The sequence below is a fragment of the Ceratotherium simum genome, chromosome 14, assembly GCF_057802395.1.
Source record: "Ceratotherium simum simum isolate JZ-2026a chromosome 14, ASM5780239v1, whole genome shotgun sequence".
Lineage (NCBI taxonomy): Eukaryota > Metazoa > Chordata > Mammalia > Perissodactyla > Rhinocerotidae > Ceratotherium > Ceratotherium simum.
In genome coordinates, this window is record NC_141913.1 from 64,770,533 (window position 1) to 64,786,512 (window position 15,980).

The 15,980-nt window shown below is 41.5% G+C and overlaps 1 protein-coding gene across 2 annotated transcripts in view; it reads left to right on the forward strand.

Moving 5' to 3' along the window:
• ADNP2 (ADNP homeobox 2) overlaps positions 1 to 15,980 on the forward strand; it is a 37,988-nt gene that overhangs the window by 15,595 nt on the left and 6,413 nt on the right. The window contains exon 3 of one of the 2 annotated variants that reach the window (XM_087439394.1): positions 4,064 to 4,153. In XM_087439394.1, the coding sequence (XP_087295520.1) occupies positions 4,064 to 4,153 (90 nt within the window). Of the gene's footprint in view, positions 1 to 4,063; positions 4,154 to 6,598; positions 7,126 to 15,980 lie in introns of those variants that run through there. The other variant, XM_087439393.1, reaches the window with a different exon arrangement.

Genomic DNA, 15,980 nt, shown 5'->3' on the forward strand with positions numbered 1-15,980 from the left:
GCTGTGGTGGCGTTCCACATAAAGTAGAGGAAGATGGGCACGGATGTTAGCCCAGGGCCAGTCTTCCTCAGCAAAAAAAAAAAAAAAAAAAGGAGGATTGGCATCAGATGTTAGCTCAGGGTTAGTCTTCCTCACAGAAAAAAAAAAAAGAGTTGCAGGCATCAGTACATTTTACCCTTAAACTCTTTCAACTTACACGTCATTAGCTAGAGTTTAGTATTTGTTTAGTTTTTTGTGGGGAGGGGCTGTGAGGAGCACCTTAAGTGTCTTCAGCTGATGATTTTTGCCATGCATATGCTCATGTAATCCCTATCAGGATACAGAACAGTTCCATTACTCCAGAAAGTTTCCTCAAGCCCTTTTACATCAATCCTGGCCACCCCTCAACCACTGGCTACCACTATTGTGGAATTTTCCACTCTCAATTAGATTTGCCTGTCCTCCAGCTTTGTGTAAGTGAAACAGTGTGCACTCCTGTGGAGGATTCTTCTATGTTGTCGCATGTGTGGTTGGTCCTTTTTGTTGTGAGTAGGGCTCCATTACATGAGTAGAGTAGTTTGTTGATGCCTTCTCCTGATGGTGGACACCTGGGCCGTTCAGTTTTTGGTTATTATGAATAAGGCTCTTATGAATATTCTTAGAAAAGTATTTTTGTGGACATCTGTTTTGATTTCTCTTGGAAAAATACCTGGATGTGGAATTATAAGGTTGTCTGTTTAGTTTTATGGAAAATGGCTCGACCGTTATCCAGAGTAGCCATGTGATTCTGCACTCCTGTCAGCAGTGTGAGGGTTTCAGTCGCTCCACATCATTACCAACACTTGGTGGTGGTGGCTTTTTAAAAAATTTTGAAGTAAAACTTAGACTAGCAGTAAGAATGTTGTTCCTTATGTGACCAGATGGTGTGATGGTGAGCTGCGGCGTTTTGTAGACCCCTTTTTCAGGTTGAGGAAGGTCTTTATTTCTACTTTGCTGAGAGCAGAAGTTATGACTGGATGTTGAATTTTGTCAAATGATTTTCTGCATCTATTAAGATAATTGTCTTTCTTTTTTTAGCTATATTAGACTAAAAAAAATTGTTTGATTTTCTTTCTTTTTTTTTTAATAAACTTTTATTTTTATTTTGTTTGGTGAGGAAGATCAGCCCTGAGCTAACATCTGATGCCAATCCTCCTGTTTTTGCTGAGGAAGATCGGCCCTGGGCTAACATCTGTGCCCATCTTTGCTCCTTTTTATATGGGACACCACCACAGCGTGGCGTGACAAGTGGTAACGTCGATGTGCGCCCGGGAACCGAACCGGTGAACCCCTGGCTGCTGGAGCAGAGCACACACACTTAACCGCTGTGCCACCAGGCTGGCCCCTTAATAAACTTTTAAACCAGCCTCTATCCCTTGGTCCTTTTTATATGTCAGATCGATTTGCAAACTTTTTGTTAAGGATTTTTGCATCTGTCTTCATGAGGGATACGGTCTGTAGTTTTCATTTTTTGTGGGAACTATGTCTAGTTTTAGTGTCAGGGTCATGCAGGCCTCATGGGATGAATTGGGAATTGTTTCTTCCCCTTTTTTTCTGGAAGAGTTTGTGTAGAATTGATAATATTTCTTCCGTAAATGTTTAGTAGACTTCCCAATGAAGCCGTCCAGAGTGGGAGTTTTTTTTGTGGGAAAGTTTTTAGCCATAAATTCAGTTTATTTACTAAATATCAGGCTATCAGGTTATCTAATTTTTCTTGAGAGCGCTTTGGTAGTTTGTCTTCTTATAAGGAATTTGTCCATTTCAACTTAAGTTGTCAAATTTATTGGCATAAAGTTGTTCGTATTATTTCCTTATCTGCAGGAGCCGTAGTAATACCCCGTCTCTCATTTTGATATTGATATTTTGTGTCTTCTCTTTTTTTCCTGTACGGTCTGAATGGAGGTTTATCAATTTTATTGAACTTTTCAAAGAAACAGGTTTTGGTTGCATTGATTTTTCTCTGTTGTCTGTTTTCTATTTTATTTTTGCTCTTTATGTTTTCCTTTTTTCTGTTTAGACTTCATTTATTTAGTTTTTGTATTTGGTTTCTTAAGGTGGCGGTTTAGATCATTGATTTTTAAATTATTTTTTAGTTTTTTGTTTTCTAAATATTTAATGCCATAAATTTCCCTTTAAGCTTTGCTCTAGCTGCATCCTATAAATTTGATTTATTGTGATTCCATTTCATTCAGTTTAAAATATTTTCTAATTTCCCTTGTGATTTCTTCTTTAATTATGTAGTATTTAGAAGTGTGTTGTTTAATATTTAAAAATTTGGGGATTTTCTAGATATCTTTTTAATTTTGCTTTGGTTGGAGACTACTTTATAGCTATTTTAGTCCTTTTAAATTTATTGAGACTTATTTTACAGCTCAGCTTAAGATCTGTTTTGGTAAATGTTTCTTGTGTATTTGAAAAGAATGTGTGTTTTGCTGTTGGTGGAGAGTTCTGTAAATGTCAGTTAGGTCAAGTTGGTTGAGGTGTTCAGTCCATATAACTGGATCTTGTTTTTTTACCCAATCTGACAGTCTGTGCCTCTTAATTTGAGTATTTAGACCAGGGGCAGGCAAACTATGGCTCATGGGCCAAGCCTGGCTGTTTTGTAAATAGACTTTATTGAAACCCTGCCCTGCTCGCCAGTGCTTACATACTGTCTGTGGCTGCTTTTGGGCACTAGGGTGGACTGAGTAGTTATGCTAGAGACGGCACAGCTGGCAAAGCCTAAATGTTTATTATTTGGCCCTTGGCAGAAAAAGTTTACCAACCTCTGTTATTTAATGTGATTATTGATATGGTTGGGTTTAAATCTCCCATCTCACTGTTTGTTTTTACTTGTCTCATCTGTTCTTGGTTTCTTTTTTAGTTTTTTTCTTCTTTCTTTTGGATTGAATATTTTTGATTCCCTTTTATCTCCATTATTGGCTTATTAGCTGTATGTTTTTGTCTACCTTTCTAATATAGTACTGCTTCACATATAGTATAAGAACCTTACAGCAGTGTGCTTTTATTTCCCTTTCCAGCCTTTGTGCTGTTGTTCTCATACATTTGCTTCTGTATGTGTTATAAATCTCACAATATTTTGTTATTTCCAATTTAAATCCTTGTAATAATTTGCACTTTTCTCTAGTTCTGAATTGACTTGGTAAGTAGTGTATTAGCACAGGTATATTTGAAGGCAGTTGTTATATTAGCTATCATTCTCTGGCTTAACTAATTTTTTTATATTAAAATAACCTTTAATTGTTAAAATAGTATAAACTGTGAAAGAAAATACAGGTAATCACTTCTTTAGAAAATAAAATTTAAAATGCCACATTTCTGCGTTCAGAGGTTAACATCTTATTGTTTAACTTTGTGTGTGTGTAAATACAAATATTTGTGTGTAGTCTTTACCACAGTGAGTTCATATTGATTATGCTTTTTTATTACTTGCTTTTTTCAGTTACCTTCTTCTTTCTGTGATATTAAATGCTTGTCTTATCTAGTAATACCCAGTCCACATTCAGATTTCTCCCGTTTTCCCCCAAGTATTTTGTGTATTTGGTTTGTTTGGACCAGGATTCAGTCTGGACCCCATTGCATCTGGTAGTTAGGTCTCAGTGTCTCCATCCTGTGTCTTCTCATCCCTCCCTGTGTGTTAGTCACACTCGTGTCTAAATTGTGCTCCCTGTGGCTGACTCTGGCGTCCTTGGCTATGCACACACTTGGAGCTCCCACTTCATACTCCCACCACCCTGAAATCCTCCAGAGTGCTCACCACAGAGGGAAAACCATGTTTGCTCATGCATTGTCTCTTTTAGAAATTATTTGTGGGAAATCTCATCAATTTATTTCTTATAAAACTATAATTTTAACTGGGATCACTTCAACCTTTTCCTCAGTCCTCATACTTAATGGGTACTATGTCACAGTTTGCTCATGGGCTGCATTTCATTTCCCATTTCCCATGTATGTAGATTTCTTAGGTGCCCCATGAGGTTCTAATTCAGTATTTATCTTCTGAAATTGCATAATGATCTCTCTTTTTTTTCTCCCTTTTTAAAAGGACCTTAAAGGCTTTGATCCAGGAGAGAAGTACTTTTTTAACACATCATGGGGAGATATTTCTCTCTGGGAACCTTCTGGAAAGAAAGTGGTATGTATTTGTTTTTGATTTTCATGTTTCCTCAAAAGTTGGGGCTAAGTGTCAGTTTAGTTCTGAGGAACATCACATGTTTTGGGGTTGCTCATGAAGAGTGGGGAGGAGGTGTAGTGTAAACATTCAAGGGAGTAGAAAACGTTAAATGTTTTGTAATATAGGATTATTGAAGCTTTGAGAGTTTTCTGCATATAAAGTTGATAAAGTGATATAGTGAAACTATTATTTGTCCTTGATTATAAGATCCCACTGATGTAAGAAGGGCCTTTGAGTTTTAACTATTCTGAGTAAAAAGAAATGACATGACATTAAGTACAGTCACGCACCGCATAACGTTTTTTTCACTGACAGACCACGTATACGATGGTGGTCCCGTAACATTATAATAGAACTGAAGAATTCCTGTCACCTAGTGATGTTGTAACGTTGTAGTGCAATGCATTACTCACTTTTGTGGTGATGCTGGAGTAAACAAACCTGCACTGTCAATCGTGTACAAGTATGGCACGTACAATTAATGTACAGTACCATAATACTGATAGTAATAAACGACTGTGTTACTGCTTTATGTATTTACTGTACTGTACTTTTAACATTATGTTAGAATGTACTATTACTTACAAAAAAGTTCACTGTAAAACAGTGTGCCATGTTACAGCAGCAGCCTCGTATACCTCGTGTTTACCTCGACTCTTGATTGCATCATTTCTCTTGTGCTTGATTTAATCTTATGTTGTTTTGTTCATCATGGCCCCTAAGCGTACAAAAGCCACTGCTAATGTTGCCAGTAAGAGGCCACGTCGAGTGATTGACCTGGAAACAAAATTAAAAGTGATTAAGGACTACAAAGGTGGAAAATCAGTGATGGGTATTGCTCGCCAGTCAGGCATGTCCCATTCCACCATAGCTACAATCTTGAAGAACAAGAACAAAGTGATGGAAGCTGTTAAAAGATCTGCCTTATTGAAGGCAATGAAACTAACAAAAATTCGAGAAGGGCCTATATCAGACATGGAGAAACTTCTAATGACCTGGATTGAAGACCAGACACAGAAGCATATCCCTCTCAGCACCATGATGATCACAGCTAAAGCAAAAAGTTTGTTTGCAATGTTGAAAGAAAAGGCTGGACCCAACTGCAATGTTGAATTTAATGCTAGCTCTGGGTGGTTTAAACGATTCAAGAATCGTTATTCATTACATAATGTGAAAGTGAATGGTGAATCTGCAAATGCTGATGTGATGGCAGCTGGAGAATTTTTAGAAACTCTAGATAAGCTGATTGTGGAGGAAAATTACTTGCCAGAGCAAATATTCAATATGGGTGAAACCTCCCTATTCTGGAAATGGATGCCTGAAGGGACTTTCATTTATAAGGAGGCCAAGTCAGTGCCAGGTTTCAAGGCTTTTAAGGACAGGATAACAGTCTTGCTTGGGGGCAATGTTGCAGGCTACAAATTGAAACCGTTTGTGATCTGGCACAGTGAGAATCCCAGGGCCTTGAAGCATATTAATAAGGACACACTGCCAGTGTACTACAGGAGCAGTAAGAATTCATGGATGACCCAGCTCCTCTTCCAAGATGCCCTCCTGAATTGCTATGCCAGCGAAATGGAGAAGTACTGTTTGGAGAATAACATACCTTTCAAGATTTTGCTTATTGTTGATAATGCTCCCAGACATCCTCCTTTTGTTGGTGATCTTCATCCCAATATCAAAGCAGTCTTTTTCCCTCCAAACACCACCTCTTTGATCCAACCCATGCATCAAGGAGTTATAGCAGCTTTTAAGGCTTACTACCTGAGGAGGACCTTTGCCCAGGCTATTGCTGCAACTGAGGAAGAGACTGAGAAGACACTGGTGCAATTCTGGAAGGATTACAACATCTATGACTGCATCAGGAACCTTTCTTGGGCTTGGGGTGATGTCACCAAGGAGTGTATGAATGCCATCTGGAATAAGACACTCAAGAGGTTTGTCAATAACTTCAAAGGATTTGCCAAGGACGAGGAAGTTGCGAAAATCAACAAGGCTGTTGTCAAGATGGCAAACAACTTTAACCTGGGTGTGGATGAACATGACATTGAGGAACTCCTAGAGGTGGTTCCTGAGGAACTGACTAATGAGGAATTGTTGGAACTGGAACAGGAATGCATAGCTGAAGAAGAGGCAAGAGAAAAGGAAACTGCAGGGGAAGAAAAAGAAGAACCCCCAAGAAAATTCACAGTGAAGGGTTTAGCAGAAGCTTTTGCAGACCTCAACAAGCTCCTTAAAAAATTTGAAAACATGGACCCCAACCCCGAAAGATTTTCGTTAATAGAGAGGAATGTTCATGGTGCATTATCTGCTTACAAGCAAATCTATGATGAAAAAAAGAAACAAACCAAGCAAACTACCATGGACATTTTTCTGAAAAGAGTGACACCTCCTCAATAAGAGCATCAAGCAGGTCCTTCAGGAGGTGTTCCAGAGGAAGGCGTTGTTATCATAGGAGATGACGGCTCCATGCGTGTTAGTGCCCCTGAAGACCTTCAGTGGGACAAGATGTGGAGGTGGAAGACGGTGATATTGATGATCCTGACCCTGTGTAGGCCTAGGCTGATGTGTGTGTTTGTGTGTTAGTTTTTAACAAAAAAGTTTAAAAAGTAAAAAAAAATTTTTTAAATAGAAAAAAAGCTTATAGAATAAGGATATAAAGAAAAAAAATTTTTGTACAGTTGTACAATGTGTTTGTGTTTTAAGCTAAGTGTTATTGCAAAAGAGCCCAAAAGTTAAAAAAAATTAAAAAGTTTATAAAGTAAAAAAGTTAAGCTAAGGTCAATTTATTATTAAAAAAATATTTTTTATAAGTTTAGTGTAGCCTAAGTCTATACAGTAGTGTGCAGTAGTGTCCTAGGCCTTCACACTCACTCATCACTCACCACTCAACTCACTCAGAGCAACTTCTAGTCCTGCAGGCTCCATTCATGGTAAGTGCCTGCAAAGGCTTCCTGGACCCAATTCTGGCGTGTGTGTGGAGGCTTCCCCACACCAACAAGCAGTTCTCGAACACCAGCTGGGTGTCCGAGAATTCAGCTCGATTCTGACGCTATCTCCCTCCATCTCTGATAGAGTCAGATCCCTCAGGTAAAGGGCTCCCCCAAGATTGCCCTCCACTTCAGACGCCAGTCATAAGCTCAGGTTGTCTGTGCGTCTGACCGACCGGTTACAAACCGGAGATTCCAACAGCCCCCTCCAACTCAGGATGCCAATCCCAAGTACAGGTTGTTACCTGTACTTCTCACCGACTCGCTATAAATCAGAGGTTCCCACGACCCCCTCCTCAGGTTCGATTAATTTGCTAGAACAGCTCACAGACCTCAAGAAAACCCGTTTACTCACTAGATTACCAGTTTATTACAAAGGATATGAAAGGATACTAAACAACAGCCAGATGAAGAGATATATAGGGCGAGATCCCAAACAAAGGAGCTTCTGTCCTCGTGGAGCTTGGGGCCGAGCTTGGCAGCACATGGAAGCGTTCTGGTTGCCCAACAGGGAAGATCTCTGAAAGGGGCCGATGAGCTGTCCTTTCAGGTGTTTATGGAGGCTTCATTACCTAGTCAGGATTGACTGAGTCACTGGCCCTTGATTTAACCTCAAGCCCCCTTCCTTTCCCTGGAGGTCAGGGGGAGGGACTGAAAGTTCCAGCCCTCTGATCACAGGGCTGGTTCTGCTGGCAGCCAGCCTCCACTCTTGGGGGGTTCAGGAACTGAGGACAAGAGCTCATATTGCTCTTCCTGCTCAGGAAATTCTAAGGGTGTTGCGAGTTGTGAGAGGGGAACTGGGGATGAAGGCAAAATATATATTTCTTATAAATCACAATAACACAGTCCACCTCCTGGTTTTCGAATCCCTTACAGCAAGGCAATCATAAAAGTCAAGTGATCCTGGCACATTAGTAGAATCTCACTGAATTCTTAATAACTGTTCTGTCCATCATGATATCATATGCAAGTGTCTCCCAGGGTGAGAACTCTCAGGTTTGCAGGCTTCCTTGGATCTTGTCAGGTTCCGAAAGCAGGAGTGGTCTAGGCAAACACAGCTTCACCCTTCCGGGCATGTGGTATGCTTATCATGAGAGACAGTATTATTCCCTTGCTCAGAGCCTCTCTTGAGGTATTAATGAAATGTTGGATTTCCCTCATTGCATAACCCACTTATTCATCCCTTTACCCTCACCTGTTATTTCTCCACCCTTGGAAGGGCCATTAGGTTCGGCCACTGTGCTGGTCTAGATTGCTGGCAGCAGCACCAATTCAGCAAGTGCCTCCCTCTCAGTCTACTTTGATTCACATAGGGTAAGATTACACGGGTACAGAGCTAGTGGGCTGTCCTGACCACTAGGCCACACAGCAGCATTCACTGTCAGCCCCACCTTTGCCAGATGAGGTGAAGGCACAGTCTACCCCCTCAAGCCCTTAGAAATTCTGACATAAAGATTTAAAGGTATAGTTACAGTGTCTGGCTTAGGAATCATTCCTAATCCTGGGACCACTGCATTAGGTAGGAAAAGAGAAAGTTTTGGTGATGTGGGGAAGAATTGTATAACCACAACCCTAACCCTAACCCCTACCTCTCTTTCCCAGATCTCTCGGAACAGTGGAGGAATCTATCCAGTGGGCACCATCCCTTATCCCCCTTCATGTTCATGTTGAGTGTGAGCACACCTTCGTGAAGGTGTGCAAGCCAGCCTTTATCCCCCATTTTAGATAGCAACTGTTTTAATTGCGCCCATTTCAATCCTTTATAAAACTGTTAGTCTGACGAGGACATCTCTCTGCCCATTGTTGGGCATTATGGGCTGTAATGTGAGTTCTTTGGTCTGAGGAAATGACAGTTGGCTGTGCAGTATCTTCTGTTTTGGTTCTTTTATGTCACTCTGAGCATGTGCATCTACCACCAGGCAAGCAAAGCCTAGTATAGAGTCAGTGTCTGTTCCTGTCAGGACCCGTTTAATGCCCCCCAGGGCTACCAGCCTCAGTCTCACTTGCCAGCTATGTTCAGGGCCTTCCCACCAGGGAATCTGCCACAGAGCCATCTGCAGGCTCCATCTATGTTGTTGGCAGACAGAACGGTTCTTACTGGCATTTTGTGTGTCAGAAGGTGCAAGAGGACTAGATTCTGCATTGCCGCAATGCCCCCATGTCCACTCGTTTTATGGACCCAGGTGCACTCGGGGCTGTCTGCTTGTTCATGCCAGTGACCTTCCACACCTGGAAAAGTGTTCTGATGGGCATCAACATGTCCTAGTTCAGTGCACCTCTCAAATTTCCACAGGGCTGTGCCCCGTATGGGCATCCCTTTAATAGCCCAGGTTTCCATTGCCCTCCTGCCTGACTTCATGGCCAGGCCATTGGCCGCTGCTCATGAGTCAGTAAAAACGCAAATGGGTTTTTACCATTGTTCAGTTTTTCTATCACTGCTAGGAAAATAGTAAGCGATTCCGACTGAGCTGATATGTTTTATCTTCTTGGATCAGAGTGGTGACCATCCAAACAGGATGTCCATTCACCTTAGAACTTTTGTGCACAAGCCAGGCAGCTCTTTGTTGGTCAGTTGAGGGTTCTTTATAGGGCACTGTCCAAGTGACAGCAGAATCAGGCAGCACCTCATGTAGTTCCAAAGGCAGTCCTAGGGAAAGAGGCTCCCTGCTTGTGAGTATCTCCTCCTTGCATTCCCCAGGCAGCATAATCCTGTATAAACCATTTCCATCTTATGAAATACTTTTGGGCAATATTTATATGTTTCTCTGACATCACCCAAGACATTGTGGGTATTTCAGGTTTTAAGGTCATTTTGCGTCTTCAGTCTTAGAGGTAACTTCAATTAATAATGTCAGGTAGCAAGGTAGTAGATGCCCCTCAAGTGGAAATTCTCTCATCTGAAGTCCCACTAGTTGTGGCTGGGCGGCGCTCACAGGCTCTTGTAAGCTCCAATCTGTGCTCCACATAGGGCCATCGCACGAGAATTTGTCCCTACCAGCACTCCAGCTTCTATTCCACACTGTGGCTCAGGCAATCTTACTGGATCCCATTGAGCATGTCCAGTTAATATGGCTTGAAGAGTGGACTTACATACCTTCTGTTTTACAATACTAGGTGGAGGAAACGTTCCCAGTGAGATACAATGTCATAATACAATCAGGTAAAAGAGATGCAGCCCCTTCACATAAAGCCTGTTCAAACATACCAATTCTATCAACTTTTACCTAAATTCCATCAACTCTTAGATTTCTAACTGTATCCTCTATTTGGACTTCATCTCTAGGTTTTGGTGTTACAATACTAGGTAAGGAAAGTGTTCCCTGGCCAGACATATTACTACTTCCCATAAAACGGTCAAGTAAAGGAGACGCACTTCTTTACGTAATACCTGCTTAGACATTCCATTTATAATCCTATCAACCACTACATTTTTATGTTCTCTCATTCTGTTGTAGCCTGAGTCAGGGCTTCACCAATGGGTTTGGATACCCCAGTTTGTGGGGCTCCTGTATCAAGGAGTCCTGGAAACTTCTGTTTTCCACCCCCTGACCATTTTACCCATTCTCCTGCAAAAGGCTTTGGGTCCCCAGTGAGGGGTGGAGCCAAGGGATCCTGGCCCTTTGGTTAGTCTTTATCTTGATCGACTGGCCTAACCATCACCTCAGGGGATTCCCAGTCAGGTTTCTCATTGTAATCTTTGCCTTCTGGCTTAAATTCCTCCAAACTGGAGTAAAGAGAGTGGACTTTTTGGAGCCCTTTAATGTTGGGGGACCAACAGGGGGTCCCATTTGTCCACCCAGTCTCTGGTAGTGCTGCATCAACACCTCTGTTTCAACTCCATCAATATTCACTTTATTCATCCCTTTTCTCAACAACCATCTGAAGACTTCCACTCTGCTGGGTCGAGTCCTTTGACTCTCCCCTTTGTCTTTCCCTGTTTTCTTAATTAGTTTAATGTTCTCAGTATCAGTAAGACCCGTATGGGGAAGTTGAGATAGAAAATCTGATAAGGCTTCTTGAACTGTTGTTCAATTTTGTAGTGGTAAAGTTACATGGGGTGCCCATGCAACAGGGCCCCCTTAATCACAGCATTTACCGTAACCTGGGTAATGGGCATATTCAGTGGGTAGATATCCTGGTCATCATAAAGCCAGTCCCACATGGCTTGTATATGAAGCATAGCTGGTTTGTCTGGGGTTTTCTATTTGGCATTTATAGGGGGAGTTGGACAGTACCTCTTCTCAAGATAAACATACTTTACAGTGGCTTTTATCAGTCCATCAGGCTGGCTGTTCCCTCTGGAATAACCTCCTGTGTGTCTGGATCACGTACAGCCATCTGATTGTTCTGTAGTGAGCTGCAGCTCCTGCATCAACCCAAACACGCTCTTCCGCTCGGCAGCTTCAAAACCAAAGAGCCCCCAAATGGGTTACTCTCACATCCATTTTAGTAAAGGTTCCTCAGGAAGCTGATGATACTGATCCACAAAATGAGGCAGTTCCTTCCCGTTACATCCCCTGGTTTCAGTCATTTCGTGGTTTTGCTCTCCCCCTATGTTAACTATTTTCTTGGTGACCAGAGGTCTTAGAGGTGCTTTCTGTTGTCCCTGCATAATGTTCCCCTTTCTAGGTGGCGTTGAGGCTAATGCTGAAACTCAGATCCACCCAGATCTGAGAGCTTGGTTCAGCATCAAGGCTGACCCAGCACTTTTCTTTTACCTTTGTTTGGCTATTACAGATAACAATAACCAGGGAATTGTATGTTTCACATGCTCCTTATCTTGCATTTCCTTATATTTTCAATGAGCCAACCCCTTGGGAGTCAGCTCTACTACTATTTCTAAATTCCATTGATATCTTTTACCTTTAGTAACTGATCACAGTGCAGCTGCAGTTTCATACCATGGGTAACTAGGTAGCCATCCAGGCATCAAGGGTTCCCCATTCCCCGCCCTTTTATCCTTTCTCTTCAAAAACCACGTTTCTGGGAGCTAGAGCCAGTCTAGCAAATCCCGCTTTTGACACCACACTGCAAAGCGTTCCTGGATCCAATTCCAACATGAGTGTGGAGGCTTCTCCACACCAACGGGCAGTTCTTGAACACCAGCTGGGTGTCTGAGAATTCACCTTAATTCTGATGCTGTCTACCTGGATATAGAATCAGATTCTACAGGTAAAGGGCTCAGTCCCACAAGACGGTCCCCCACTTAAGATGCCAGTTGCAAGCCTAGGTTGTGGCGTGTGCTTCTGACCGACCGGCTACAAACTGGAGATTCCAACAACCCCTTCCAACTCAGGATACCAGTCGCAAGTCCAGCTTGTTACCTGTACTTCAGACCAACTGGCTATAAACCAGACATTGCCATGAATCCTTTCTTGGATTCAATTAGTTTGCTAGAACGGCTCACAGAACTCAAGAAAACCTGTTTATTCACTAGATTACTGATGTATTACAAAGGATATGAAAGGTTATGAATCAACAGCCAGATGAAGAGATATATAGGGCCAGGTCCCGAACAAAGGAGCTTCAGTCCTCGTGGAGCTTGGGGCCCAGCTCGGCAGCACATGGAAGCGTTCTGGTTGCTCAACAGGGAAGATCTCTGAAAAGGGCTGATGAGCAGTCCTTTCGGGTGTTTATGGAGGCTTCATTACCTAGTCAGGACTGACTGAGTTGTTGGCCCTTGATTCAACCTCAAGCCCTCCTCCTTTCCCTGGAGGTCAGGGGGAGGGACTGAAAGTTCCAATCCTCTGATCACATGGCCAGTTCTGGCAGCCAGCCTCCACTCTTGGGTGGGTTCAGGAACTGAGGACAAGAGCTCATATTGCTCAGGAAATTCTAAGGGTTTTTTGAGTTATGAGCCAGGAACTGTGGTTGAAGACCAGATATATCTGAGAAATATATTTTGGTCATCTGAATGATCAAATATGTATATTTCTTCTAAATCACCATGTCGCAGTATCCTATATAGGTGTACCATTTTTTATCTTTTATACCGTGTTTTTACTACCTTTTCTAAGTTTAGGTACACAAATACCATTGTGTTACAATTGCCTACAGATTTCAGTAGAGCGACATGCTGTACGGGTTTGTAGCCTAGGAGCAATAGGGTATACCATATAGCTTAGGTATGTAGTAGGCTACACCATCTAGGTTTGTGTAAGTACAGTCTATGATGTTCATGCAATGAGGTCACCTAATGACGCATTTCTCAGAATGTATCCCTGTCGTTGTGACGCGTGACTGCATATATAATGAAGGTTCATCCTGTTTTCAGAAATAAAAATAAAATAAAAATGTGGATCTTTGGATCGAGGAACGCAATTTGTAATAATTTGAAACCTCAGACCTAAGCCGATTCAAGCTAAAATGTGTGGCATACTGCTAAATTCTCATTGAAGTGTTGTCTTCTGGAAAACCTTTCCTACCATTCAGCCATTAGATTAGCACCCTTGTTGGTGTCAAACTCGGCATGTCTCAGATTTGACTTAACTGCCTTCCTCCCTTCTGTTTGTCCAAGTCATGCTGGCCTTGGGAATTTTGGCTTTAAAAAAAATTCCTGTAACTAGTCATTGTTCTGTCAAAATTTTCTTTAAAGACATTTCTGTTGTTCACCTGTCCTCCAGAGCCCACTTGGCTGCCTCTTTTCCATGTTCCACCTTTTGGTCTCTCACCTTTTTGACCTGGCACTCCCCTCTCTACCATTAGGCACAAGATTCCTTGAAACCACTTCAGTTGGTTTTTCTGGTCAGAACAGCATATGGCTGTTCAAATAGGCCTTGCTTTGAAGACCTTGACTTCATAAATCTTTTTTTAGGCCTCACTGATTTTTCCCATCTGAATTCTTTAAAAGATCCTATAATGTAACATGCAGTATAATATATAATTATGTGCTTTTCATCGGGAAACATTTTTTGAATTCCTGGTACAAAGCAGGTAAAACTTTTTGAGTACCTGATGCAAAGAGGTAAAAGTTAGGGTTCTTTTCCTCAAGGAGTTTGTTTTTGTTGGGGTGCATAGGGCCTAGGCATAAATTGTTAAATAACAATATGAAATAGTAGAGATTGAATTTGTTAAATAAATACTGTATTCAGAAAAAAAATCATTGTTGCCTGGCATGGGAGAGACTGTTGTCTACTGGTTTTAGTTCTTATTCCTCTTCATTCCTAAGGTAGCCTTCCTGCTTGAATTTGTCTCTGGGGAAATAGGATTTATGAACAGAGACAGTTTCGGGCAACACAGCAGAAATATTGTGTAATCATGATGACTGTGGGGCTCATGCTACAGTGGGATCCTTGAGGGCTCAGAGAAGAAAGATGTGTTAGACTTTGGGGTCTGGGGGACAGAAACATGCTGAGGTGACAGCAGGTGGTGGAGCTCACTTACTGTGGGCTCCGAGGAAGCAGGCATGGACTGACGGGAGATGACGGACTGTCCTGGGGACAGGGTTTCTGCCAGCCCCCAGGACTCCTGACTCCGCTTCTTTCCTGCTCTCTCCTTGGTTATTTTCTCTTCCTCTGTTACCAGGGAACCAAGGTCTCACACTCAGACTGATCACTGTCCTGGAACGTTCACATGCAGGTTTTTGTGTGAACATATGCTTTCATTTCTCTCGGGTAAATGCCTAGGCGTGAAGTTGCTGGGTTGTATATGGTAAATAAGTATATATTTATCTTTATAACAAACTGCAAAACTGTTTTCCAAAGTGGCTGTAGCATTTTGCTTTCCCACCAGTCATGTGAGAGTTCTAGTTGCTCTGCATCCTTGCCAGACTTGGTTGTGTCAGGGTTATTGTGCTGACAGACTTACCTGTTTATTTTCCCTTTTAATAGATTTGTGGTGGTATCTTCTCTGGTTTTAATTTGCATTTCCCTAGTGACTAATGATGTTGAGCATCTTTTCAAGTGTTTATTTGGCATCTGGATACCTTTGGTAAAGTGTTCAAATCTTTTCCCTATTTTCTAAAAGTTGGGTTGTCTGGTTTCTCACTGACACTTGGAACATGTTCACAACATGTATTCTGGGTACAACTCCTTTATTAGGTATGTGGTTTGCAAATATTGTTTCCTAGCCTGTGGGTTGTCTTTTTATTTTTTAAACAGTGTCTTTCAAAGAGAAGCTTTCTTACTTTGATGAAGTCCAGTTTATCATTCTTTTTTCTTTTATGGATCATGTTTATGGTGTCATATTTAAGAAATCTTTCCCTAATCCAAATACCTACTCAACAGTAGCAGATAGTAACATGCAATGGTTAGTAAATTCTGTTGGCTCTTTCATTGAGCGTAATTTTCATTGAGTATCTGGTTTTTCAATGCAATATTTTATTGAGTATAAGATACACCATTTTTTTAATAAACCATTAATAAAACTAAAAGAATATTTCACTTAAACTGTGTTGTACTATTGAGCCATCAGTTGTAAGGTGTACCCAGATTTTAGAGATACTAAAATATGAAAAAAAAATGTGTCTCTTAGAATCAGTGAAATATGTTTTTTTTTAAGTCTGTGGTTGGCTGCTACCCTCAGTTTATTATAGATCCTACTAGAAATGCCAGAACCTGGGATTTTGTTAATTGCTGAGAAGGCAGTAACATGTTGCTGAATATGTTTGGGTGATTTCTCTGACTTGTGACCCATGAGGAACACTGCATGAATAGGAGAGAGAGAGGATGACAAAATGTACAGAATGGGATTATATATGTGTGTGTGTGTGTGTGTGTGTATGAGAGAGAGTGATCAGAATGGGAATATGTGTGTGTGTGTGTATGAGAGAGTGATCATGGGAACATTTGTGTGTGTGT